The sequence below is a fragment of the Paramormyrops kingsleyae genome, chromosome 15 (genome assembly GCF_048594095.1).
Source record: "Paramormyrops kingsleyae isolate MSU_618 chromosome 15, PKINGS_0.4, whole genome shotgun sequence".
NCBI lineage: Eukaryota > Metazoa > Chordata > Actinopteri > Osteoglossiformes > Mormyridae > Paramormyrops > Paramormyrops kingsleyae.
In genome coordinates, this window is record NC_132811.1 from 8,076,882 (window position 1) to 8,103,632 (window position 26,751).

The 26,751-nt window shown below is 38.7% G+C and overlaps 1 protein-coding gene across 2 annotated transcripts in view; it reads right to left on the minus strand.

Moving 5' to 3' along the window:
• Window positions 1-26,751, minus strand: part of LOC111860531 (inactive N-acetylated-alpha-linked acidic dipeptidase-like protein 2) — a 208,336-nt gene that overhangs the window by 77,022 nt on the left and 104,563 nt on the right. For both annotated transcript variants that reach the window (XM_023844313.2, XM_023844312.2), the window contains 3 exons: window positions 22,541-22,814; window positions 15,557-15,676; window positions 9,113-9,263 (listed from right to left, as the gene is read on the minus strand). In XM_023844313.2, coding sequence (XP_023700081.1) covers window positions 9,113-9,263; window positions 15,557-15,676; window positions 22,541-22,814 — 545 coding nt within the window. The remainder of the gene's footprint in view (window positions 1-9,112; window positions 9,264-15,556; window positions 15,677-22,540; window positions 22,815-26,751) is intronic.

Here is a 26,751-nt window from a genome sequence, read left to right on the forward strand (position 1 = left end):
GAATTGCACATATACGTGTCATTACAGTCAGTGTGAGTTTTAGCAGAGTCATAAGATGTCACAGATCTACAGTACATGATAAAAAGGGCTGAACAGCTGCCTGTGTTATGGAATAGTAGTAATAATTTTTCTAACAATATTCCCATAATTCTTTTTATTATGTAAGTCTTAAACAAGACATAAAAAGTTAGGTAAAGTACAATAAATCAAGGATGTAAAATGTGTCTCCAGATGTAATTAAAATAGCAGATAAAATATAATGTGGAATAAACAAGTCAAAGCCACTAAAAATCTAAATTAGGAAGGACAGTAAAACGCATTTTATGAATCCAAATTAAAGCCCTCGCTAAGGTTTTCATAGCACATAGACCAAAAAAATAAAATACTCACAGGCATCTGGATGCACAAAACAAACAGGAAACCTTTCTCAAGGCGAATGCACAGCAGATATGTGTAATCACACGTCTGATTTATCGCTGCTTTATAACACATGTACTAGTTTTGGACATTCATTTACAGATATGTACAGTGGATAAAGGTTCATCTTCAGAACAATAACTAGGAGTCCATCAGCAAATATATATGTGGATAATAGTGTTAGATCGCGAGATGCACACTAATAACAACATTAATCTTACAGCAGTCTCACCATCAGTGACAGCTGATACTTGAAGTGCTTACAGAAGTCATTATCTCTAGACCAAACAAGATATACAAGACATTGGATTAAACATGTAGGCATTTATGTTAATCAATTCTGAAACACATTCCTAGGGTTTATAGACAAACATATCAAAGAAGGTAATACGTAAAGAAAGGATATAGAGATGCTCCTCTACTTGCGAATGAGATATGTTCCGAACGGCCGTTCGTAACTTGAAATGTTCGTAAGTCGTTATTCAACATCATATTAAGGGTATACGCAAGTACAAAGAACTAGGATGCTGGGAGTACGCACGCTACGCTGCTGCACGGCGGGAGTAGCGGCCAGAAGTCGTACTAGGCGGAATTGGTGCCCAGAAAAAAAATTATTAGATAGATAGATAGATAGATGATAGATAGATAGATAGATAGATAGATAGATAGATAGATAGATAGATAGATAGATAGATAGATAGATAGATAGATAGATAGATAGATAGATAGATAGATAGATAGATAGATAGATAGATAGATAGATAGATAGATAGATAGATAGATAGATAGATAGATGTATAATACATATGAAGTATATAATCCATAAAGTTTTACTTTTTGTGAAGCTACTAGGTTCACCACACCAAACTGGTGGATCACGACTTAAACATGGGTCACAGAACTTTTTTTCATGGGTCACAGATCCACATAGTGGTGAAAAAATAAATAAATTTGCAATGTCGGACTTTTGTGGTTGCGAATGATGTGCAATGTTGCCCTGGTACTTATTTATTTTTTGTTTTACTGCCAACAATCACCCCATTTTTGGTGAAACAAATACGTAAATAAATAAATACGAGCAAAAAACTTTAGGTTGTGACTTAATGGCTGAGGAATAATGGGAGTCCTGGGGGGAAAAGCAGCTGAGAACCATCGCACTACGCTGTCTGTTCCTGGTGCAAAATCGCCGTGTACCTTCACACTGACTGTTACGTCAGACCTCACGCGAGGAAACCCAACACAGGACTCTGAAGTGCCTGTAGTTCTCCGCAAGTACCTTCTCTGCCAGATTCTGACAGTGATGCAGCAGCCTCAGGCAGGACTCAGGCTCTCATGCCCCATACTGAGAGCAAAGACCCTGACCAAGTCGCCAATGTGCCAAAGCACAGCAGTAAGGCTACTAGGAGAGTGAATATATTTTTCTTTTATTAAGCATTTGGGGCAGTGGCTCAGTGTACAGGGTTATGGGGTCACACCTTACGAAGAAAAAAAAAAAAAACTGTCAGTCCATGACTTCTCACAGTCCATGGTGTTGAGATAACATGCATCGATTTCACAAGCTCTGCCGGCAAGAGATTATTCAAGGATTCTTAGAGACTGTGAAGACTGTGTGTAATTTGGCAGACAGGTATGGGTTTACACAGCTGCTCCTTACCATGTAATAGAGTTCAGACTATTAGATATCGGATTTGATACCTGAGGATACTGAGCTGTAGTAGTTCTCAGAGTGTTAGAATAACAACGTCACTCCTATCGGAACACATGGGAGAAACGGCAGATATGTCCCGTTCAAACAGATTCCAAAGCAAACTTTATTTTGGTTACTCGTTACTATTTGCACATTTTAATACTGTATCTGACAATGCTGAGAGCTGATAAGAAACAGCTAATGTTTATCTTACAAGCAATTATTTTTCAGCTAAAATATTGGCGTCATGTGCATTTGACAAATCTCACCTCTGCCACCCTGGTGCAAGAGATAAGAAATCAATAATCACCACCGAAAAACAGAAAGAGGAAAACAGCAAAACAGATCGGCATGACTACACTGGACCCACTGCTGGAAATCTATTGTGACTTATCAGTTTAGAGTGGACCCATGTCGGCTGAGTACTCTAAAGTGCAGCACTGCGGACGGAACATCATCAGAAGTTAAGTGAAAAGGCCATGACACAGTGCCATAATATTTGCTCTGGGAGTTGACTCTGGGCTGGGAAAACAACATCCTATTAGGTTGCTCATCTCAATATATTGGCTTGTGTAGCATCTGCACTGCGTGGAAGTTCTTGTATAGCTTGTTACAATCAACAATACAGCTCAAACACATGCATTGGCATTAATTTTATGTATCTGTTTTTTGATATCTCAGTGTAACAAGAGAAGATTTAGCTATATAGTCTATGTATTTCTCCAGAGACTTTACATTATCCATTGATCTGTTGTGACAACTTGCTATAGTACTCTATACTAATTGCATTATTGAATTTGGGGTTGGGGTGATTCCAATTCACTTTTCATTCTTTGATCTGGTCAAAAATGAAGATAATAGTATGCAGCAGCAAGTGAAAAAAGTGATACATTTCGAACAGTGACAGTGGGAATTAAAATCAGTTTAATGAGTTGTAGTGTGACCAACCTCCAGAACTCCCTTCTCTTCACTGGATCATGCATAACATGTAAATCAGACTACAATCATATATCAAACTAAAGAGACTTCCAAGTGTAGGATTGTGCTGACAGACAACATGAAATGAGAATCTGTAAATATTGTTGTGCTGCTGCAGAAGCAGCTCATGAACTGCAGAATATGCAGAAAGCAAAATCTTTGAAGGGTTGTTAACTGTAGAATCTGAGAACACCAGGCTGTAAAGAGGCATAAACAGCACTGGAAATAAGAAGCTGACAATAAGCAGCTTTTTTTTGTGCTACTTATCATTTATTCCCTCTTATCTCCAGCAGATTTTGTTACATATGATTGAGAGTTCACAACAGATGTCTGGGAATAAAACACACTGTAATAAGGATAGTTTATGGGGACACATAGTGAAATAATGGATGTGAGCTTGCAAAGGCTTAGAGAGGCAGATGCTGACAGACAGGCCTAATGTGGCAAGGTCCATGAGGTCGTGAAGAAGTCTAAAGAGAAGGATGCAGCTAAATGAATGAACCTCATCATCATGTGGGCACGAGGGGTCAGTGAGAAACATTTCAGGGAGGAAATGATTGATGGGTGCGAACAGATTGGTCCAAAGTGCTTACAAGTACGATAGTTTTTGCTGGCAGGCAGGGAGTAGGAATCAACATTTTGATACTATGATTACCATGCGTGCAGGCAGGTTGGTGTATGTTCAACTAGCAGAGAAGAGACCAGACAAGAACTATTTTGACACTTAAATATACCTGGAACCTTTAATTTCCTAGATGTCAATGCTAGTGAAAGGTTAAGAGGTTGCATGTCCAAGCAACCAATTTACCAGTCCTCTTGACAGCCGGTTCCACATAAAAGTGTGACCTTTTGTCAGAACCTCTCACTTCCTGCTCTGTTCTCCAGCCACTCATCAGCATTCATAATTACTAATATACTGTCCTATACTGTCCTATACTGTCCTATACTACTCTCTGGCCCATATGAATCACTACTTTGCCCGAGGATGCTGTATGCCCGAGGCTGGGTTGTTACGGTGCTTACCAGTGGCTGAGCATCGTCCTGACCTTCTGAAAGAAAAGCTGAGATCGGGTGCCTTCAGGCCTGCCCAAAGGACTTCGTTATACCTTTGAAGTATGGTCATTAAGGCACCAGCCCAGAGACAGAGATGCACTCCCCAGTAGATACAGTGTATATTCCCCATCCTCTGCATGTTTTGATTCCCCCAGGATGTCGTCTGTAATGAAGCGCAAAGTGCATCATGCTCTGTTTATCCCTCGCCAGTCTCCCTTTCTCTACTATATTTTAATAATAAGGTGGATTTTTTATATTTTATGAGGTTGATTGTATGTTTTCTGTGGTTTATGTTGCTTAACGTAATCAGGTATCCACATGAACAGCACAAATGACCTGAATGTAAGTACCTAGCTAAGAAAGTATTTTAAGTACAGTGCCATAGACAATGAGGGCCAAGTTACTGTTTAGACTCCAGTTTATGACACATTTAATTTCCTAAAATTAACATAATACAAGTCCTTTGGATCTCAGTGCCTATATACAAATGGACATGTTACATTAACAATTATTATGTTATGCAGCACTTTCACAAATATGGGATGTGCATTGATTGACAGTCCCATCAGTGTGAAGCACTGACAATCAGCTGAAATTATGAAAGATATGCTTTAACTGATTAACAAAGGGAACTTATAAAAGCCTTTCCTTCGGACATGTTTAAAACTATTAACAGTCAAACCACTCTGGATTTATTGTGCTGGCTTTGGAAAAATAGTGTCTACGAAGGACTATAAGCAATTTATCTATCAAATTATTTTTCATTTTAGAGCTCTCCTTAGAATAGTGCAACAACAGATGAATGGTTAATTGAGCTCAAAAAAGGCTTGATATAATTTGTTTTCATTTCTTTGTTTACATTTTTAAATGAAAAGCCCCTAATTACTGCCAATTCATAAAACCTGTCCATTTTCAGATAATTAAAATGTTCTATTGCAACCATCTCCTCTGTGGTTTACTCTCTAGCCCACTGTAATGCAATATCTCTGCAACCAGCAGAGGGCAGACTTTTTGTTGTATGGCCCTATCCTCCAATTACCATGTGACTAACAAGTGTATGCTAATTTAATTTTTAAAAGCCAATACTAAACTCAAAAAGAAAGGTCTGGATTAACATTCTGCATATCAAGATTAACTCGGGTTAAATTTGTCTGTCATGATGCCTAGATAAAGGACAGTTTCTGATAAATGTGTAAGTGTGTCTGGCAAATATATTGCTACATTGTTTTAACTATTGCTGTACAAGTAAACAATATAAGCAGAATAAACTCACCCCCCCACAAAAAAAAAAAACTAAATTCAAGCCCATGAAGAACATGCATCTCCCACAAATCTCTTATTAGCTGTTTGCAGCTTCCTTCCTCATTACTTCCTATTTCAGCTTTAAATCTTCTATAATGGAGTAACAGACCGGTCCAATAGCAAACAGCATGATCCCTCCACAATAAAGGAAGTAACTGGAAGTTGAACCAGTACTGGAAACAAACAAACAAACAGATAGATAAATGGCTTTTGGAAATGGAGTTCTGGTTAGTGATCAAGTTTAAAATATGTTCAAAGGAACACAATGCAGCATATTTTCACCAATGCAGAGGATTGCTGAATTCTTATCTCTCTTTATTTTGATATTTTCAATAAAACCAGCCAAGGCATAGAATGAGAAAATGCTGTTTAGGAGAATAATCCAAATTGATTGAACACAATATTGCCCTATGTCAGCGGTTTTAATGTGCCTGAATGAATGAACTTTTGATAGAAATGCATCAAAGGGTTTATCCCTAAATGCATGGAACTAATTTTGACATCTAATCCACTCACACCAGCAGCATGCATTAATAAATCAAAAAGAATTTTTTAAAAAGCTGCAAGTGCAATGCATTGTGGGGCTTAAACAAATGCAAATGCAGTCTTCAAACATTTCATGTTTCATTAAAAGGATAATTAAGCACAATGAAGCTTTCTAACCTACTTTATAGATTCTAACATGTGACCCACTGAATTTACCAGATCCTGCCGTTAATGTTGGCAGCAGCACGATATCCCCCCAACAGAGAATATGGTTGATAAGTAAATAAAAACAGAATGAGACCCATATAAATAGGAATTTGTCCATCAATACATGAATGTATGTATGCATGTGCACAGTTAAACGGCTTGGTATATTGCAGTGCATCTGTGGCTTCCCAGTTCCCTTTTTCTTATGACATGCAGGATGAAGCTAATTTCTTTGCACAATTGTAAAGGGGTGAGGTCAGGGGAAGTGTTGATGCACTTGATTGTCAGGAGCGACGCTGCTTTTTGGTATTCCAGCCCATGGATGGAGAAGGCAGGCATTTGTTCATTAAAGGTTTGAGCACCGGTCCCATGACTGTTGAATATTTAAATAAATATGCAAATGACTACATTTCTATTCAAAGGCTTCTTTCGGCTTCAACAAGGTTTCTAAATAACTCAGGGGATACGATCCTTTCTTTGTGAATAGATCTACCTGTCAGTAGCTAGAAATTAACATGTAAAAACCACTTGAAGTTAAAAGGCAGTTGGTGTCTCCCATGGACAGAGCAGAAATGGAAAAGGACGTTTTTGAAAGGTTGATTCTGTTACACAGTCAGACACATTGAATTCTCCAGTTGTCCTTCACATACTGCGCGGTATTTCACGGTTACAATATTGGTATATTAAAATAAATGATAAAAAATATATAAAACTTCAGTGATCCCATGGAAATTCCAGCTGAGAGTGATTAATATTCTGTTGTTCACCCTGGACATCTTATCACACTCCCTCGGCCATTAGACATCGCAGCAAAATATGCTCTAAATTCATTCCCATAATGAAAATGTATCACAAATGTAGCCTAAGAGTAGAAAAACGCATCCGACTATGAGTCCAAGAAGTAAAGTAGTGATATAGTTTGTAGGTCTATTCTTTTCAACATCTAAGGAATCTGTCACAGTCCTGACAATTTAAAGTCCCCTTAGACAGGGGCGTCGAAGGGGCATGGATACCCAGGCAGATTCGGTGGGGGGCAGTAGGGCCTGGTCAGCAAAATCTACTTAGGGAGACACCCCCCCTCCCCCATGCTCTGAGGGCCCTGGTGACATTTTGCCAGGGGGGGCAGAATTTTCTAGCTCTGAGATAGCTCAGTGCTCCGCTCCTGGTCAGCACCTGCTTGAACTACGTCCCTTCAGGCTGGTCTTCCTGCTTATGCAGCTGCAAATCACAGCTCCCCTCGGGCATATCCAGGAAGCAGCTGATTGGCTGGCTCTCAGCCACCGTTAATGCGTGGAAAATTGACCCCTGATTTTCCCTTCATTAGGTAGGAAAATGTAAAAATATGTCATATACTGAAAATATTTTCATAATTAATTTAGCATATTCCAAATTTTCATGAATAATTAAGGGACTTTCATAATGTTGGATTTGGCACATGGCACAGCTAGGTAACCAAAAATTAAATACTTAAAAAAGTGTCTTTTTTACGAAACAGCACATCTATTTAATCTGTTCTGTATATTATTAGCTACAGGGATATTTACTTCTTTCCAGCTTAATGAAATAATTTCATTAAAAGGCTAAATTTAAACAAACAATGACACACTTGCAATTTTTAAAAGGACTGTGGAAATCAAAATTTATATACAGATGAATTTCAGCTCTCAGTCTCTCATCCAGCACATGCTCTTTGGTAACACAGGGCACAAGGCAGCGAATTTGATTCATTGTAGGGCACGTATTCATCACAGACTGTTATTCTGAGATACCCATTCACTTAACTGCATGTCTTCGAAAAACTGGCACTTAGAAAAAACTAATACTTCGAGGAAACAGTAACAAACACAGGGAGAACCTGCAAACTCCACAAAGCGGGAAGGTGTGAGGGAATAATTAAATCTACCAGATGCGTTTAATCTAAAATAATGCAGATTGTTAATTTCTAAAATTACAAGGAAAAGGGACCAATCTTTTGGACGCATACTCTAAAAGGAGAAATGCTTCAAAATCACTGACAGCACATAAATGCGATAGCCTTTGAAGTGAGTTTTTCGTAAGATTATTTTAGCGATTGTGTTCGGGTGCGGTGTATCTCGGGTGCTTCATTTAAATTTCATTTTCTTCCTTTTGATTTAGCATTGCCCTTTCTTTCCTGCTCTTGCATTTACGTTCTTGCTTTATTTTCATCTATAAATGCTTTTCCTTGCTACCCAACAATCCAAATGCTTCTGTTCCGCCACCATTGTCCCCCACAACACAATATACCGGGTTAGAGTCAAAACAGTAAAAAGAACAGAAAAAGAAATACAATTAGTATGCACTGGAGAAAAAAACAGAAATTCTGTTGCTTAGCTGACACTTCTGTCTGAAGTGACTTACAGGTGTAGTAATTTATCCTGTGGGACATTTTACTGGAGCAATTCAGGTTAATTACCTTACTCAAGAGTACAACATCAAGACCCCTCTTGGGAACCAGTAACCTTCAGGTAATGACTTCATGTCCTTTGCACCACGCTAACGGCTGCTCTGTGCATAGTAATTCTTAAATTATGCATTTCTTGAATCACATTTCTGTCATGAAACGTTGTATTTTGAAAACTGAGCAAAATGAAGAAAACCTGCACAAAATACCTGCCTCCCCATTTTACTTTGTTTACTTGTCCCTCACAGACATCTGGCCCACTGATAATGAATCCACTAGCACCAGACATTGTACAGAAGTTGTTTACATAGATATAACTGTAAAAAAACAGTATTTCAAGGACATGTTTGTGGTCTCACAAATAATAAGATTTATGACAGCAACTGGACTTGCTTTGACGTCACTTCCCTGACAGCCACTGACTGAATGACCGGGATAAAAATAAAAGACACGTCAATCCAATTTTATATTTCTAAATGTCATATTCTCACACAGGGCTCTCTTTTTCATTTATATTGTTTTCCTCTCTAGAGTTGAATGACTAGAAGAAGTCTACTCACAGATGCTGGGGTCCATAGGAGTGGACGGGTCGCCTCCCGGGTTCAGAGTAATGCCAAAGGCTTTATCTTCCTGACTTTGCTGGCTGGGGAGGTCACAAGGGTCAACATAGGTGAGCACCCCCACAAAGCCAGCATCAGCCAGAAGCGAGAGCTGCGGATACAGGGAAAGCAGACTTTCTAAGTAATGCTGAGTACAGGTACACTCCCACACACACAAAAGCACACGTGACGTAATTTAAGGGTACAACTGTCATTTAGCACATTAATTCAGTTCTCAATAACTCCCAGTTTTGAGAGATGGTAAGAGTAGAGAGCAGATTTTCATAAATGAAGTTTGCATGTAACATTTATCTATCCAGTATGCTACAGTGACATCCACCCACCCCCGTAACCACTTAACCCCAACCGGGGCCGTGGGGGGGGGGGGGGGGGCGAAGCCTATCCCAGGAACATTGGGCGTGGGCAGCAACCAACCCTGGGCAGCCGCCAACACAGCGCAGGGCACACACACTCACGGGGCCAACTTAGAGTCGCCAATTAACCTACTGCACACACTTTTGGAGGAAAACCCCACAGCTCCACCAGCATTTCACTGACAAGGAGGAGACTCTGAAAGAGGTTTCACTAGTAAACTGCACACCCAGTCACACCCAGTCTGTTTGGGTTTCACCTACAGTTGTATCCATGCATCGTATTGACTGCTACATTAAGGTACTACAATGAAACAATGAAGGCATCCATGCAGCCCCAGATATTTATCATAGATGGGTTCTGTCTCCCCATATGGTATTCCACAGTGCACGTCTAGTATCATTAAACAGATTATGATTTATTCTTCCCAACTGTCTGCAAGTTCCATAATTTACCTACAGTATATTACCAGAAATCTTTTGCGGTCACAGTGTTTGCTTACAGCGTCACATCAAAATTGTAACCTTCTCTACCCCAAATATAGCCGCTTTACTTTTTCCCTTTTTGAACAAAATAATGTATGGAATGTTAAAAGATTAACAGATTATTGTGTATCCTAGTGAGCTATTAATATCAAATGCCAGTGCAAGTAAATCACATAATAGGCTTAAATAGATATTTTCTTAAAAAAGTTACACTGACTACAGCTTAAAATGTTACTATGTCAGCCTAAATTATGGACCTCCATTAAAAAAAATCCTGGCATATTTTAAGGCTAATTGTTTGTATTTAGTAAAGAGCAACTTTATACTTTTACTGACTTTTATCGTATTACTGGGGAAAGCTGAGTTAATGTCTGTCTTCTTTGCTTTCCGAATACCCTTTTTAAGTTTCTATTTATTTTCAGCACTGAATTGCTATACAAGGATCAAAGGCTCTTTGGATCTTTGACAATGTCTGAAAACTACCGGATTTTAAAATGACTTCCCTCATTTAGCTATCATCTTCCACTTACCTCGAGTCCCAAGTGGTCTTAATTATTCATGTTTGTAACAAAATAACTATAAGAAAAGACCTTATACAGCTTTGCATTTATCTCTCAACAATCTAGATTGTTTAATTTCATCATAATTTAGTCTTCTGAAATTTTACCCTTTCAACTTCCATTTCTTCACTAATGTGCAAAAATGAGTAACAATGTATAAGAGCTCATCTCTCACAGGGTCACCTGAGCACCTGCTGGTCACATCTGGCTAAATAAACTTACCGGTTACTTCCATTATGTTGTAACACATTCTCAGCCACCATATCCCAATTGATGTAAGGCAGCTTGAAACTGCAGATTATAATCAGCTCTTCCCATTCAGATTCACATTCTGCTTGTATTCCATAGCATCCACCTTATCTCCAAATATAAACATGAGAAGCACATCACATGTACAGTATATCTATCTGTTGTAACTTATCGTCCACCCTTCAACCATATCTCACTTAGGCAGCTTTAACCCCCTCACACACTCACACACACACACACACACACACACACACTCACACACCCTTCAGAGCTGTATACATTTTCCTCCTCATTGCACTAGAACCAGTCGAGTTCACATGTGATCTATCTGGCTCAGCCAGACCCCATCTGCCTTTCAGGACATTTAATATTCTTATTTAAGTTGTCCCAGTCTTGCTTGTGACACTTGTATAAATTCCGAGAAGAACAGCTTGCCTGCTTGCCTGGCACTCTTCCCCATGAACTGCCTTTTTTCTCTTCTGTTCTCAGTCATCTGGACCTCTGTACAGCATCTGATACTGTCAGCTCTTCTCAGGACAGGTTAAGCCATCACGCACGCCTACTGCACCGAGGCCGGTATATTCAGCCATCTCAGAAACCATCCCTCTACTATTCGAATCTTATCTGCATGAACCCGGCTTGGATTGCGCCTCATCAACTCCACACATGACTTAACCTTTCAATGCTATGCAGACATCATGCACCTCACCCAGGGGCGGATTAAGGTGTACAGAGGCCCCTAGGCTACAGTAGTCTGTGGGCCCCCCATCCCCGCCCCCCTCCGCGCCAATGGGGGCCCCCTTGCAGGCTGGCACACATGGGGCCCCTAGGCTTAAGCCATATCTAGCCTGTGCGTTAATCCGCCCCTGACCTCACCCCCTCTACTTCACCCAATCCAAGGAGAGAAACTTAATTTGTACTGTGTCTCACCTAATGGCTTAAACCACAAGTCACCTTAAAAAATAATCGTAACGTTAATTAAAATACTGCCAGAAACAATGAACATAATGGGAATTTCTTCCAATAATGGTGTCACTGGGACACTCCTGCACAAGACTGAGGAAGGCTATCTAGTACAGATAGATAGATAGATAGATAGATAGATAGATAGATAGATAGATAGATAGATAGATAGACAAACAAATAAATAAATAAAACATTCAGATGCTTATCATAATTCTGTATAACCATTTATCAACACTATACCTTTGTTTTATGCTCCTACTCCCGCAAGGTCATAGCTAACAGGCCAGACAGTCAGCTGGACCTGGAGAGACGCCTGGAACAGAGACGTGTCTAAAGAACAGATCTGCTTTAAATGGCAGCCTGACAACTTTCTGCACAGCTCTCACCCCCAAAACCTGAATCACTAAACCCTAATTGCTTACTTCAGATAACCACAAAAAAGCCATTTTACATTTTACTATTTACAATTCCAATTTACCATTTATAGACACCATTTTCCAGTTTCTTAACAATTGACAATTTAGATTCTATTTTTCTTTATTGCCTACATGAACATTACAGCAAATTATTGTAAAGCTCTTTGTAACTCTTGGCTGTAAGACTGTACTTTACGAAACAGTGGATTGGTTTAAGACTGATTAATGGAATTTACAAATATATAAATACAACACATGCATGTTTTCAAAGTGTCATGATGCCATGGACCACTGGGAATCTGCCACACGTAAACTCCATGTGGGATACCAGTTACCACGGCTTCTTCATGGTCATCCAGGGAGAACAGAAAGCTGCTGGCAGCTACTGAATGCCCCAGTTGGGACACGGAACCGTCCTCCACAGAACTGGGGAGAAGATAAGGAAATTAAATGCTGCCCCATGGTGCCCTTTTGCAGCCGTCACTGCCAACGAGCGATCTCTGTACTTCACATGCCTCTGTACATACACATACACACACATACATACATACTATATGGACAAAATTATTGGGACACCTGGCCATTACACCTACATGAACTTTTACGACATCTGACATCCAATTCTATATCCGTACTAATTAATGGAGTTGGTCCCCCTTCGCAGCTATAACAGCTGTCATTATTCTGAAAAGGTTTTCCACCAGATTTTGGAGTGTGTCTGTGGGAATTTTTGCCCATTTATCCAGAAGAGCATTTGTGAGGTCAGGCACTGATGTTGAACATGACGGCCTGGCTCACAATCTCCATTCTAGTTCATCCCAAAAATATTCAGTAGGGTTAAGGACAGGGCTCTGTCTTACACCAGTAGTCCAGTAGCAGCGTGCTTTACCACTATATCCAATGCTTGATATTTTGCTTGATGATGTGAAGCTTGCATGCAGCTGCATGGCCATGGCAGCCCAATCCATGAAGCTCCTGGTGCACAGCTTACGTGGTGGGGTTAATGCCAGAGGAAGTTTGGAACTCTGCAGTTATTCGGTCAACAGAGCTTTGATGACTTTTGCTCACTATGTACTCTGTTACTTCACGTGGTCTGCTACTTCATTGCTGAGTTTCTGTCATTTCTAAACATATATATAAAGTATATATATATATATATACATACACACACACACGCCTATATATATATATATATATATATATATATATAAAGGGACAAGTTGATGATTTCCACTGGAACTTATGCTGGTAAGATACGGGGTAATACAAAAAACAAACAAACAAAACAGTCAGGAATTTCCTAACTAAAATGTATAACTTTGACATTCAGATTTGTTCTGCAGAAAAGGCTGAAAGGATGAAACAACATTTAAAATGATTTCATCTTTTCACAATGCGCAATGTAATGAGACCAGCAGGTGAAGGTAAAATTTTATTAATTTGTCCACCAGAGCATAACGGAAACCAGATGCTGATTATTCAATGACTCTGTGTGTCACAAAAATTATTTAGTCATGCTCAATAGCAAACGCTAAGCATGGATGCCCAAATCCCTATTTCACCTGCCAAATAAACTTCCCATTATATCCAAATATTTGTGCTCAGTCAATCACAAACACTTCACCATAATGTCTGTGTACTTTGCATTACCACAGTTTAAACATTCATGCGTTCTGCTTATGAACTGTGTGATGTTAGAGATGTCAGAGATTCTAATGGCATTTGTCACTGGGTGTCCAATCTATTTACGTTGCAGATTAACACGTCAGCCATGAATATACATGACAATGCAGTATGTGGTGTGAGGCCCAGTGGATTAACCTGTTGTGCCTGTTATTGGAAGATCATCAGATCAAATCTCAGAATCAGCAGAGAGTGAGTTTGCCGTTAAGCCCTCTAACCCCCGACTGGTCTGACCCAGCTTTGTCAAAAAAAATAAATTGTTTGCTAAATACCTAAAACGTAATGTAAAAACATGCATTGTCTTGAGTGCTCGACAGCTACAAAGGTATTGCCTCAGCAATAAGTGGTAGGATTAGACGAAAGTCTCAGAAAAATCAAAACATAGGAAAATGCCAGCAACACTAAACCACAAAATTTATCACTGAAACACATCAACAAATAGCTTTTTTTCACCCATGCCTTCCCCTTCTAACTGTGGATTCTGGTTCAGGTTTCACGTAGGGCAGGGCCCAATGCTGCTGTACACCAGAGACAAGATGCCACTTTGCTTATTTACAGGTTTTTAAATAAAAATATTAATTATTGAATTCAATTAATACTAATCAATTTCATTTACTGATACTGGCATGGTTTGCATGGTTATTCAATCCACCACTGGTTTAAGAATATCATGTATATATCATATAAAAGATCTGCACAGAGTGCATTTTATAAACATGTGCCATTGCCTTAATTGCACCGAAATGTAGGCAAGCTGCCAAGTTATGATATTTCTAATTATGACAAGGAATGAATTACTGACAAGGTCATGCTTGTGCCACAGTTTCAACCAACTATTCTGCGCACCTTTGAGCTATATGAAAACTCACCAAGTCACTTCATACATATATCTCTTAAAAGTGCTTATTGATTAAATTATGCATGATTATACAATTTAATATGGAGCTGACATAAACGGCATGGTGCAGTTGCTTAAAGGTATCCTGTCATTAAAAATGATAAAGCTGTAATGTTTATATGATAAACATAGTAGACCAGGTATGGGAAACCTTTAACTCCCCAGGATATGAAAAAAACAAAACTGTATAAGTGCTCAAATAATGTTTTTTGATAACTATTTTAAATATAGTAATGCCATTTAATTTAATTTAATTAGCCTTGCTTGTTACTCATATGACAAGATACCATCTGTAAATGCTATCAGCAGAGTACAGCCATTGATCTCCGACACAAATAGACAGTACAGAATCAGCCTTACCATCTTTGCTGCAATAGGAGAGCTAATGTCAGCTATTTTTAAGTTCTATAGCAGGGTTCTTCAAATCTGGACCTCGATTCCAAATCCAGGCCTTGTTTTCAGTTCTCCCAGGTAGTTACTGATAATTACTGATTCTGATTGGCCAGAGGCTTCACACCTGGCTCACAGGTAAAGGAAGGCTGGAAAACCAGCAGTGCTCGGACCCCGAGGACTGTGATTTAAATAATAGGGTTCTATAGAGTCCTATAAAGTCTGTGGGATGCATTAGACTTAATATCTACATCATTTTTGTCATTGAGTTTCTAGTGCATCCATTATTGGTTATATAACATTATTGTCGTCAGTATCCAAGAGAACCATCGACAGACATTTCTGCAATGGCAGAATGGACTTATTTAAATCGTACAGATGCTTACCTTATAAATTAGGGGTGCTTGTCCCAGTTTCAAAAGTGCAATTCTGTTGGTACCTTGGTTAGAAGTATTGACTTGACTTAAATCTCTTGTGCTTCCGTACTGAACGTCGATCATCTCACCCTGGTGAAAAACAAGAACTGCTCACAACTTTTGAAATTTAAACAAAGCAATGATTCAGTAAATCAGTACAATGAAGAGATTCAACCCTTTGTTTAGTACAATTGCTGGAAATTATTACAATCAATCTGGAAAAATAGAATAATAAGCCAACTATTTAAAAATATAAATTAATAATTTTTGAGGGAATTTTAAGTCTGAGAATAAGTATGTATTAATTATATTGATTATGTTAGGTAAAGTTTTACATTAACTGCACCTTCATGATTCATGATGCCTTTATAATACATTTATAGGACATTCACAAGCAGCAAGGAAGTATAGCTTAACATTAAATATACCTTAGTCTTAATGTTTAGTTTAAGCTGTCACTTTACTTACTTATATGCTGCTTATGAATGTTCTATACATATGAATGACTATTTTTCCCAGGCGTAAGAAAAAAATTAGTTAGATTAGTACCGATGATATTATACTTTTCCTACAAAATTCATTCCCCTCTCTAAAACGAATAATCAAACTTAAGACTATTGCTGATGATCTCCAACGACGGATGAATCTACCAGTATCACCCATAAGCTGGATTGCAATGATCAAAATGCCTGCTCTTCCAAAAATGAATGATGTATTTACAATGACTTCATTACAACCAACCGCCAATTAGCCGAGAACCCTGGACTTAATCATTAATAAGTTGCATTGGAAAAATAAAAAACCCAGAATCAAATTGACTATGCTTCAAAAACTCAAATTCCAAGGCATTACTATCTAGCCAGCGAACTTCAGTATATCATCAGATGGATTAATAATCAGCCACTGGATAAGAACTGGATTGACATTGGGCATTGAAATCAAATTTATATCTCTGATTTACCTTTTCTCAGCCAGTCCATTATTCGTCACCCATGATTTAAGTGTCCGTCAATCGCAGGAGACTCCACCAAATCACCAAGACCCTCTTTCTACCTTCTAAGACCCCCCCCCCAATTTGGAATACCCCAGATTTAGTTGTGAATGGTAACCACTTCACTTCAAGTCTTGGTCTGACAAAGGGATTATCCATCTCAGGGATATATTTCAGAACAATACTTTTGTCTCATTCCCCTTCTTGGTTCAGAAATTTGTAATGGACCGTCAACGGTTTTTCAAATATCTTCAACTGAAATCCTCTGTTAGATCTAAAATTCTCATAGATACTGATTTAGATCTCCCCCCACTGATCTCAGACTTTCTCAAAATCACCATCAAAAGTAAACTGCAATCTAAAATTTATAAAATTCTTTCAAATTATGCTCTGACATGCTCCCTCCCAACTTCTAAGTGGGAACAGCATGTGTCTTTCACTGGGACCCAGACTTCTGGACTAACATTTGTAAAAATACATTCACAATGAGTAATAACACAAACATTCATCTTATATAATACAAGGTTATCCACAGAGTCCATTTCACTGGTCACAGGATGTTTAGAATGGGATTAGCACAGTCTGATATCTGTTCGCAATGCACACTTAACGTCCCAGACACCTTCTGCCTATGCAGACCTGCCTACCATTTTTGGGAAGATATCATAAATTCACCATCACTCTCTCTGGGCTGCTACATCTGTTAGCTTAAATAAGGAATCTACAGACTTCTCCTCGTGGCTCTAGCTGTCGCCAAAAACATATTTCTCTTGAACTGGAAAACGAGAAAAAAAGCATTATGCATTGGAAAAATCTCTTAAATGATTTTCTCACTCTGGAAAGTCTCTGCACCTCCATTATCACCAAATCACCCAGCAGAATCCAGTCTTGGTCCCCTCTACTGTCATATCCAATGCTCCTCCCAACCTCTTCAATTTCAGTCTGCGTGGTTCATACCGGCTTTGCTCCTACATACATTTAGTAACCACTGTTCTACCAAACTCTTTATGTATGCACACACACGCAAACCAACTTACACACTCAATCTCTTTCCTCCCCCTCCATTAGTAGGACTTCTACAGTTAATAACATCTGGTATTACTTCAATCACACCCCCTTTTCCTTTTTATTCATTTTCTTTTTTTTATTCTACTTTGGTTGTCATCATTATTATTAGCATCATTATTTTGTAATTATTCATCTGGCACTTATATGCTGGACACCTCACTGTTATACTTACCTATGAAGCACCTACTCTATTGCCTTTTTTCTCTTCTTCTTTCCCTCCTTTCATTTCTTTGCATACTAGTATTAATGTTTATACTTGCATTAAGCTTTACTGATGGTTGAAATATTTTATTTATTGTCTCTTTCTCTCTCTCTTCCCTTCTTTCTCTCTTCCCTTTTTTACTTCTGATATTGACTGTCACCAGCCCCCTAATCTCTCCACTTCCAAAGATACCACTTTGTTAAGCTGCCTGCCGTCCCTTTTGTGTTGGGTCCTCCGGCATACCGGGGTGGATCTCTGAGCTGGTCTGATGTGGTGGCCCCCCAGTGCACTGGGGGTGGGTCTCTGAGCTGGTCTGGTGTGGTGGCCCCCCAGTGCACTGGGGATGGGTCTCTGAGCTGGTCTGGCGTGGTGGCCCCCCAGTGCACTGGGGCTGGGTCTCTGAGCTGGTCTGGTGTGGTGGCCCCCCAGTGCACTGGGGATCGGTCTCTGAGCTGGTCTGGCGTGGTGGCCCCCCAGTGCACTGGGGATGGGTCTCTGAGCTGGTCTGATGTGGTGGTCCCCCAGTGCACTGGGGATGGGTCTCTGAGCTGGTCTGGTGTGGTGGCCCCCCAGTGCACTGGGGATGGGTCTCTGAGCTGGTCTGGTGTGGTGTGGTGGCCCCCCAGTGCACTGGGGATGGGTCTCTGAGCTGGTCTGGTGTGGTGTCCCCCCAGCCTGCCTTGGTTGGTTATTGTTATTTTTTTTCTTTCTTCTGTTCTAGTTTTGTTTTCTACAATTTGATGACACCTTGTTGTATGTCTTTGACCCTTTATTGGAAAAAAAATGCCTAGTGTTTGCACTGTGCATAGCTATGCTGTTCTGAAATGACAAAGCTATGTGCGTACATGACATTTAACCAATATTTATATTATAATTACAGAACAGAGAACAATATTTTGTTTAGTCTTTTTTAAAAATAATGAGCACTAAAAATAAAAGCTTTAATGTTATCTCTAATACCACAAGTAAAACTGCAACACAGTATTACCGGTGCTGAGAGGAACGTATTGTGAATATGTCAGAGAGCATGCAATGGCAACTTAGAGCATAATTACCATATTATAACCAGACAAATGTGTGAGGCAAATGTGTGACAAATGAATTGGCCGTACTTCAGGGGCAAGTCAAGAACCAAGAGCTAATGTGAGTACTTCAAGCCGACAATGTGTCACGTTAGAAAGTGGAAATGACACCACTTAGACAGTCCCAACAGTATTTATTAATACAATTTTAAAGGTCTTTGCTAAGGATGCAGTGATGAAGAGTTGACACATTGTAATAACCAACCCTTTCTGAGAGTAACCAAGCATTCTGCAAGATTACATATGGTTTTTTTTCTTTCTGGTCATGCACTTTAATGTAATAACATATTGGTAGTGCAGAATTATTATTAAAAATGCATGCACCGGGGATCTGCGGAAGCCGTTACCAATACGGATCTCAATGTACTGTGCTGGTACTGAAAATTTGCCAAGCCCGAGCGCTAATTATTCAGGGAAACAGGCTGCCGTGCCTTCTGTTTGCAAGGGGTCAACACTGCAATGCAGAAACCCTAAGGATTCAGAGGTGATTAGGAAATGAGAGGGTAACTGAACACATATGCACACTTACCACAGCGACAAAACTAGCTGGATAACCAAACTACACTAATCTTTCTCAATGGTATAGGGATAATAATTGCTCATTTATACCGTATACCTTACATGTTTTAAGTTATGTTATAACTATGCTATAACCAAGCGTTATTCAGCTTTCATGGTTCTGTGATCCTGAGGCACAGTTAAATAAAATCACACTGCATTGCTGTGCGGTATTGAACACAAATATATGACGTCCCAAACACAAACGAACCTAAACTACAGAAGATGCTGCATTACTTGAATACATTTCATTTATCATAAGAACTAGAAACACAAATATGTCCGTGCAGAAATCTCTTTCATACGGAGGAACAAGGGAAATATGAGCTTTATTACCACTGTCAAACATTTCTTCATGGCACTTTTCTTTTAAAAATCACAGAACAAAATACAATTGAAGAACTGGATTTTGTGAAATGAAAGAATGAAAGAGATTAACTGTCATTGTTGACACATCACAGCACATGACAGTAAAATGCGTCCACTGCATTTAACCAATATGCGACATAGCAATGGACAGCCATTCTTCAGCACCCAGGGAGCAGTACTTTGCTCAGGGTACCCATACCTTAGTGTCACCTTGCTGGTCAGAGAATCGAACGTGCAATCTTTCAATCACAAACATAACTCCCTAACCATTAGGCCATCACCAAATACAACTAAGTAGGTTCTAACAAATGTATTAGATTGAGCTGTTTACTTTTCCAGGTCAGGGTATTAACTTGTGCATAAAACAAACTCCCGCTATTCTCCACTCAGAACGATCAGCAGATCAGAGAAAAAGTAAAATTATTTTTCCATCAGCAAGAGAAATATTATCATGAATATATGGAGTTTTAAGTACTTTTTTTTACCATACCTTAACCTTAAACTTTTATTAAACAGCATTCGATGATGTTACCATATTTTGCTTGAATAAAATCAAATCTAATTCAACACTAATGAAAATCTGACCACACTGTTATGCTGCAATGATTAATATGGCAGTGTCAGCCATGCATGTGAGCCTGATAGGAGGTGGTGTGGGGCTATTATCCTCATTCAAAAACAAAGCACCACACAGAGAACTCTTTTCAAATACTCTGTCTGCTCTTCTAATATGTCTAGTGAATTTGTGTTATGGTTTATAAGGACATTTTGATCAGAACCAAAATAGCAAATAGTCTGTTATACACTGTATGATTATCAATACTCAAGTCTTTGGGGTGGCTTTCCATCCTGTTAACTACAAAAAAAACAATCATAACTGTGTTTTATACAGCCCAGGAATCAGTTTGACCAGATGTAGACCTGTAGAGTCTTGCCAGCAAACACAGAAGTAACAGCTATTATTTACAGTATATACCTCAATTTCCATTACATACACCCAAATTCCATCAGCTACACAAAGCCAAGGCCCAGTGCCCCCAATGGTCCCCCATGGTAGATTTTGACGACTTGGGGGGGTGGGGGGGTGGTACACATGCTTGAACTAAATTGTGTTCCAGTCTGGGGTCCCCCAATTGAGCACCACGGATATAGGCAATAGATATTTACAAAAACTTTGCCCCTATTTCTGTAAAGGATTTCTTCAGTATGCTGTAAAGCATGGATGCACATTTTGCCCTCATTGGTATTTCCACTCACTCAGCAGGGTTTCTAGTTCAAGCTATCACATTTGTGCCAAGAGAACACACTCTTATTTCACACACTGCTGCCTGTTCATAAGTTGTTTGTGTGGGGGGATCAAGTGAATAGACAAATGAAGCTTTTATATAAACGTCAAGTCTATTAACTTTCAGGCAATATACACAATCTGCACACACTTCAACTTGCATGGGAAATATTGTGCAAGAATTTTAAGACATGTTGTACCAGACTCTTACACTGAGCAAGAACCAGAAGCTGCATATACAGTAGATACTTCAAAAATGCTGCCTTTTAATCACTTGGGGTGTTGTAATAAAACATAGAACTGTGGTAAGTGTGTGCACATTTCTGGAGGGGGGTACCTTGTAATAATTTAATGCCTAAAATACATAATCTCATAGCATATTAAGATTTGCAGACTTAACCTGTGGGAATCAATAAAACACAGCAATGATTTACGTGCTTTTTTTTTACCTACAAGACATTTTTTTTCTACTGAATTTCGAATGTTTCTGAAGTTTGTCATAATAAAAGTAATATCACTTTGACAAATTATGTACCCCTTATATTATGATTATGGATTTTTTCAGCCAATAAATTGCAATGCTTTGGGTTGTACATTGCTGGGTGCATCCTGATATAAAAGTGGAACTTGCACTAGGTAAGGCTTCAGCTTCTTTTTAGGAAATTTTGTAGTTTCTTCCATAGCTACAGTATACTTACCACCCTGATAAAGAAAAGCATTTTTTATCAATTTGCCTCCTGTGTATATCTTATAAAGGGGATTCCAACAAAAATATTTAATGTTCATTAATATTCATTTTGTTAACCCTAAGATTCAGCCCATTTATATTACAAAGAGAGCTGAAAAGAGATAAGTGGTTCTTTGTTTTTAGGAAAACTTGCATATAAAACCTGGTGAATATAAAATTAGCTACTCAGCAATTTTTCCTTAATTCTCCAAACTGAATATTACACACCTCGCATGTCGGTTCCTTTTTCTGTCAGTTTACAACACAACACTCAAAGAGTGGAGAAATTAATCTCCATTATTCTGTAATACATGGTTTTGAAACAACCATTGAATCTAGATTCCTTCTATGTTGATGAACAATGTGCAATGGTCATATATATATACAGTACTGGTGTAGACCAGGGGTGAGCATTCTTTTCCGCAAAGGGCCGGTGTGTATGCAGGTTTTCGCTGCAACTCCATAATTAGGTCACTAATTAGAGGACTGATTGGCTGAAGAGTCCTCACACCTGGGTTTGAACAGGTGACCTAAAGGTTACCCCAAAAACCTGCACACACACTACATAAACCTTCAGGAGAAAGTGTACATGTAGGAGTGAGGTTGTGTAAGTGTTCTAATTCACAAATGTGTTAGACATTTTTCTTTAAGCGTAAGAATACTGATCAATACCTCCAGGATTCCGGTGGCAGAATAGGCAGCGAAGGAGAAAAACTGGTCACTGGAGATGGTCTCAAGATTCAGAGTGTTGCAAGCATTCCCGTCAGGAAGGTAACATTTTTTGCTGGCCTTATCAGTGATTGTGCCAGGAGAAGAGCCAGGCAGACTGAGCAGAACGCTGTAATTGGCCAAGTAGACATTTGTTAAGCCCAAGTCTGTCCACTGGCGGAAAAGATAAAGTGCTCTGGATAACTCGCCATCTTCAGTAGATACTGCATTCAAAGCCCTGAAAGGGAGACATGAAATGAGCACCATTAAGATTATGCCACATGAAACCTGACATTTATTTCTAAACAAAGGAGCACTTACTTCAATGGTGAAATTACTAAACAGCATGGTGGATTAACCTTTTAACCGGATAAATGTTGTTGCCAAAACTGATGTCAGGAAAAATGTATATGATAAACCAGTTTAATGTGATTAATGGTATACTGGCATTTTTGGGCTATACATAATAATGGTAACTTGTGGGCCCACAAAAAATTAACTGTTACTTAATGTATTATTGAATCAGTGATAATATCACTAATTATATACTGATCCCATGTTTATTTATCATTAATCCATCATAATGGTTCATGAGTTACCATATTTATTTGTTCATGATTTGTACTTGAGTAGTAAATGAGTTACTAAGTAATTCATGCCCTCAGGAGTAATGTGTTACCTGTTGTCATTGAACATCTTATTTTTGATTACTGGCAAAATAAAATATTAATATAGAAATTAAAATTCTTGCACAATTTAGCTCAAAAAATGTTGCTTTTCACTATAAGAAGCCAAACTTGTAGAATTCTATGTCAATGAACCGCCATTTTTTAACTTAGTTTATATACTGTACCTGAATGTCTACCGATTCCTAAGGTAATATATTAATTACTGTCCTTGGGGTTAAGATATTATGTATTTCACAACCATGTACTGGATTACTGGTTGGAATAGGGGCAAATGTACTAAAGCAAAGCATTACAATATTAATTAATTGAATTAATAATGAAAATAAGACATTTTAGCATGAGATTATATACAAACACCAAGTTATATATACATATACAAATACAAGGGTTAGCAAAATGCCTTTTGAACAGTGACACAGCCTGATATGAAAAGTTAAAAATCTAACCATGCAACGCTGAAAACCTGCTCTTCTATCTGCATTGTTCTCTGTCATAATAACTGTCAATTCTTTATTTACCTGACAGGTCAAATCTTTAGAGGAAGCTCTGGAATAGCTCACTTTCCCCTTGCCTCTCAGCAAGAATGGCATGGTTGTAATTTACACTGGCATGCAGACAATATTACCTCACTACTGCCAATATGAATAACCCTGAACTTCCAGCCAAGTACTGTACTGCAATACATCAGCAAATCAGGAATACAACTACACAAAAGCAGACAAACATATGTATGTACACTAGAGGTGAGTTGAATATCCAGTCAAAATGAGTATCTGGTACAAGTATGTGTTCTTTCCAAAAACGACATCTGATCATTACTGATGAATAGTGATGTTACGTTTCCAAACAATCCAGTTCTTTTTAACGGCTCCTTGGTACAAACTAAGCAAACCGATTCGTACTTGAGAGTTGTCCTTTTTATCATTGTGCTAAATTATGCTGTCTGCCTTATATCCTTTCAACTGCACATAAACAGTGAGAACAAGAGTTAGACGTCGTCGGGTTGCATTTCTTAAAGGCAAGAATGAGCAGGACATTTTTTTCTAATACTAAGTGTTGCTTGAATTGCCTTACAGGGAAGGTAATTATATTTACAAAACACATTTCATACAGAGGGTAAATTCAAAGTAGTGAATTCACTGACAAAGTAGAAGTCGTGTAATGTTTACAATGCAGATCATTGACATTAGGATTGGCAATATGAGTAATATAGTACTGCTAAGCCTACTCTACACATGCAAACTGAAATTATATTGGTGGGATATTTAAGTCTGAATCTGATCTAAACCTTACCATTATCTTAGTGATTTCTTTACAGATAAACCTAGTTACCATCACCCCCTAAGAAATAAAGGAAGGATGAGCCATTCTTTTGAAAAGCTCTCGGAGGAATGGAGCCATAATATCCGACTTCCTTCAAAGGGCTGTTATTCCCATCACTAATAACAGTGTCTGTCTTCAGCATTTCTTTATGGAGCCAACTAAGTCCCAAAAAAATTTTATATATGGTCAATCCTGCTATAATACAACGAATATGTTCCTGAAAAACCTCGCGTTTACCAAAATTGAGTACTAAAATGGACATTTGGAAAAATAGGGTTAGGGGAATGCAACACCAAAGGCTTAGTCACTTATGCTAAACAAAATCAATTAAATAAGTCATACCAGAGGTCAACAATGTAATTACACGCATTTTAAATACATTATCAAAAGGCCAAAGCCTTTCAGATGATACATAGACAGACAGACAGACAGACAGACAGACAGACAGATAGACAGATAGATAGATAGATAGATAGATAGATAGAGGTCTTAAGGAGAATTGCCTTGTAACTGATTCAACTGAATGTGCTGAACTCACTAATTCGTCGACTGCCGAGAATCGGGAGTAATATCACAATCCACAGATGATTGGAGAACAAAATATAGAGGCCATATTGCAAGATGCAAACCACTTTTCAGCAGTAAACATCGGAAAGTCAGACTGGGATTTGCAAAAGAGTACAGACATGAGCCACAACAGTTCTGGAAAAAAGTTTTATGGACTGATGAGATATACCTCTACCAAACTGATGGAAAGGCCAAAGTATGGCGAAAGAAGAGACCTGCTTATGATTCTAAACATACAAGCTAATCTGTGTGACTTGGGCTTGCATGGCTGCTTCTGGAACAGGCTCAATCATTTTTATTGATGATGTAACACATGATGGTAGCAGCAGAATGAACTCAGAAGTCTAAAGAAACATATTGTCTGCCAATTTATGGAGAAATGCATCCAAGCTAATAAGGAGGAACTTTATTATACAGCAACACAGTGGTCCAAAGCACCACAGGCTCAACATAGGACTTCATTGGGGGGAAATTTTAAGATTTTGGGCAGGCCAAGTCAATCACCAGATCTTTGGAACATTCATTGTACCTTCATGAAGGAATAAATCCCGCAAAACACAGCTAAAAGATGTTTTGGTAAAATCCTGGAATGGCATAATCAACAAGAAACAAGAAATCTGCCGGAGTCTATGGGTCGTAGGCTTGATGCCGTTGTTGCAAGCAAGAGATATGCAACCAAATTTTAAGAATTTTTGACTACAATTTAGTTTAAAACATTCTCTTTAAATACTTTACGCACTTGAAAACCTGGGTGGTTTGATACAACACGTGCTATGTTATATGCTGTTCAACATATCTAGATGTTAATACCAGGGAACAAAAGCTGAAACTCTGATCTGTCTTCTTACATTCATCTTTTGATCTCACACACAAATGTACAGTACATAGCAAAAACAAATCAATTGCCCTTGCTACAGTGTTCCAATACTTTTGCAGGGCACTGTATATGTTGTCAGGTCCGCGTGTCGGGCGAGCGAGCAGGAGACGCGGAAACAAAATCAGGCAGACCGAAGTCCGATGAACAGGGGATTTATTACAGCAAACAGGCAGACACGCGGTAAAGACATCAATGACGGAATTGGGGAAACGGACTTGAACGCGGAATTAAATACACAGGACTACTCAGAAATAACACGAAGCTGCTGAATACAATCAGGAATGCACACGAGGTAACGAGAGGGGCGTGGCACACGGAAAGATCATACAAGCAGGTCATGACATATGTAGCCACATATGGATTGTACTGTATATGTGCACTTGTTGCAACATATTCAACTTATAATCAATATAAGAGTTACATGTATTCTTACAAGGCTTTTTCATGTGGAAATATTCACAAAATTGCACACTTCTGGATTAAAACACATCCATTCCAGAGATATATACTGATGCGATTTTGTTGGTTGAACAGATTCAGATACAAACACCACACCCGATCATCTGAATAAAATGATATTTTTAATGTTTAGTAGTATAAATGCAACCCAAAGGCATCTCTACTTATTTTCCCTATATGTCGGTTTATTTGATAAAAAAAGAGTACTATACATGGAAATGAGACTTTGCTTTGTGTCAAATTCCACTTTATTATTGAAA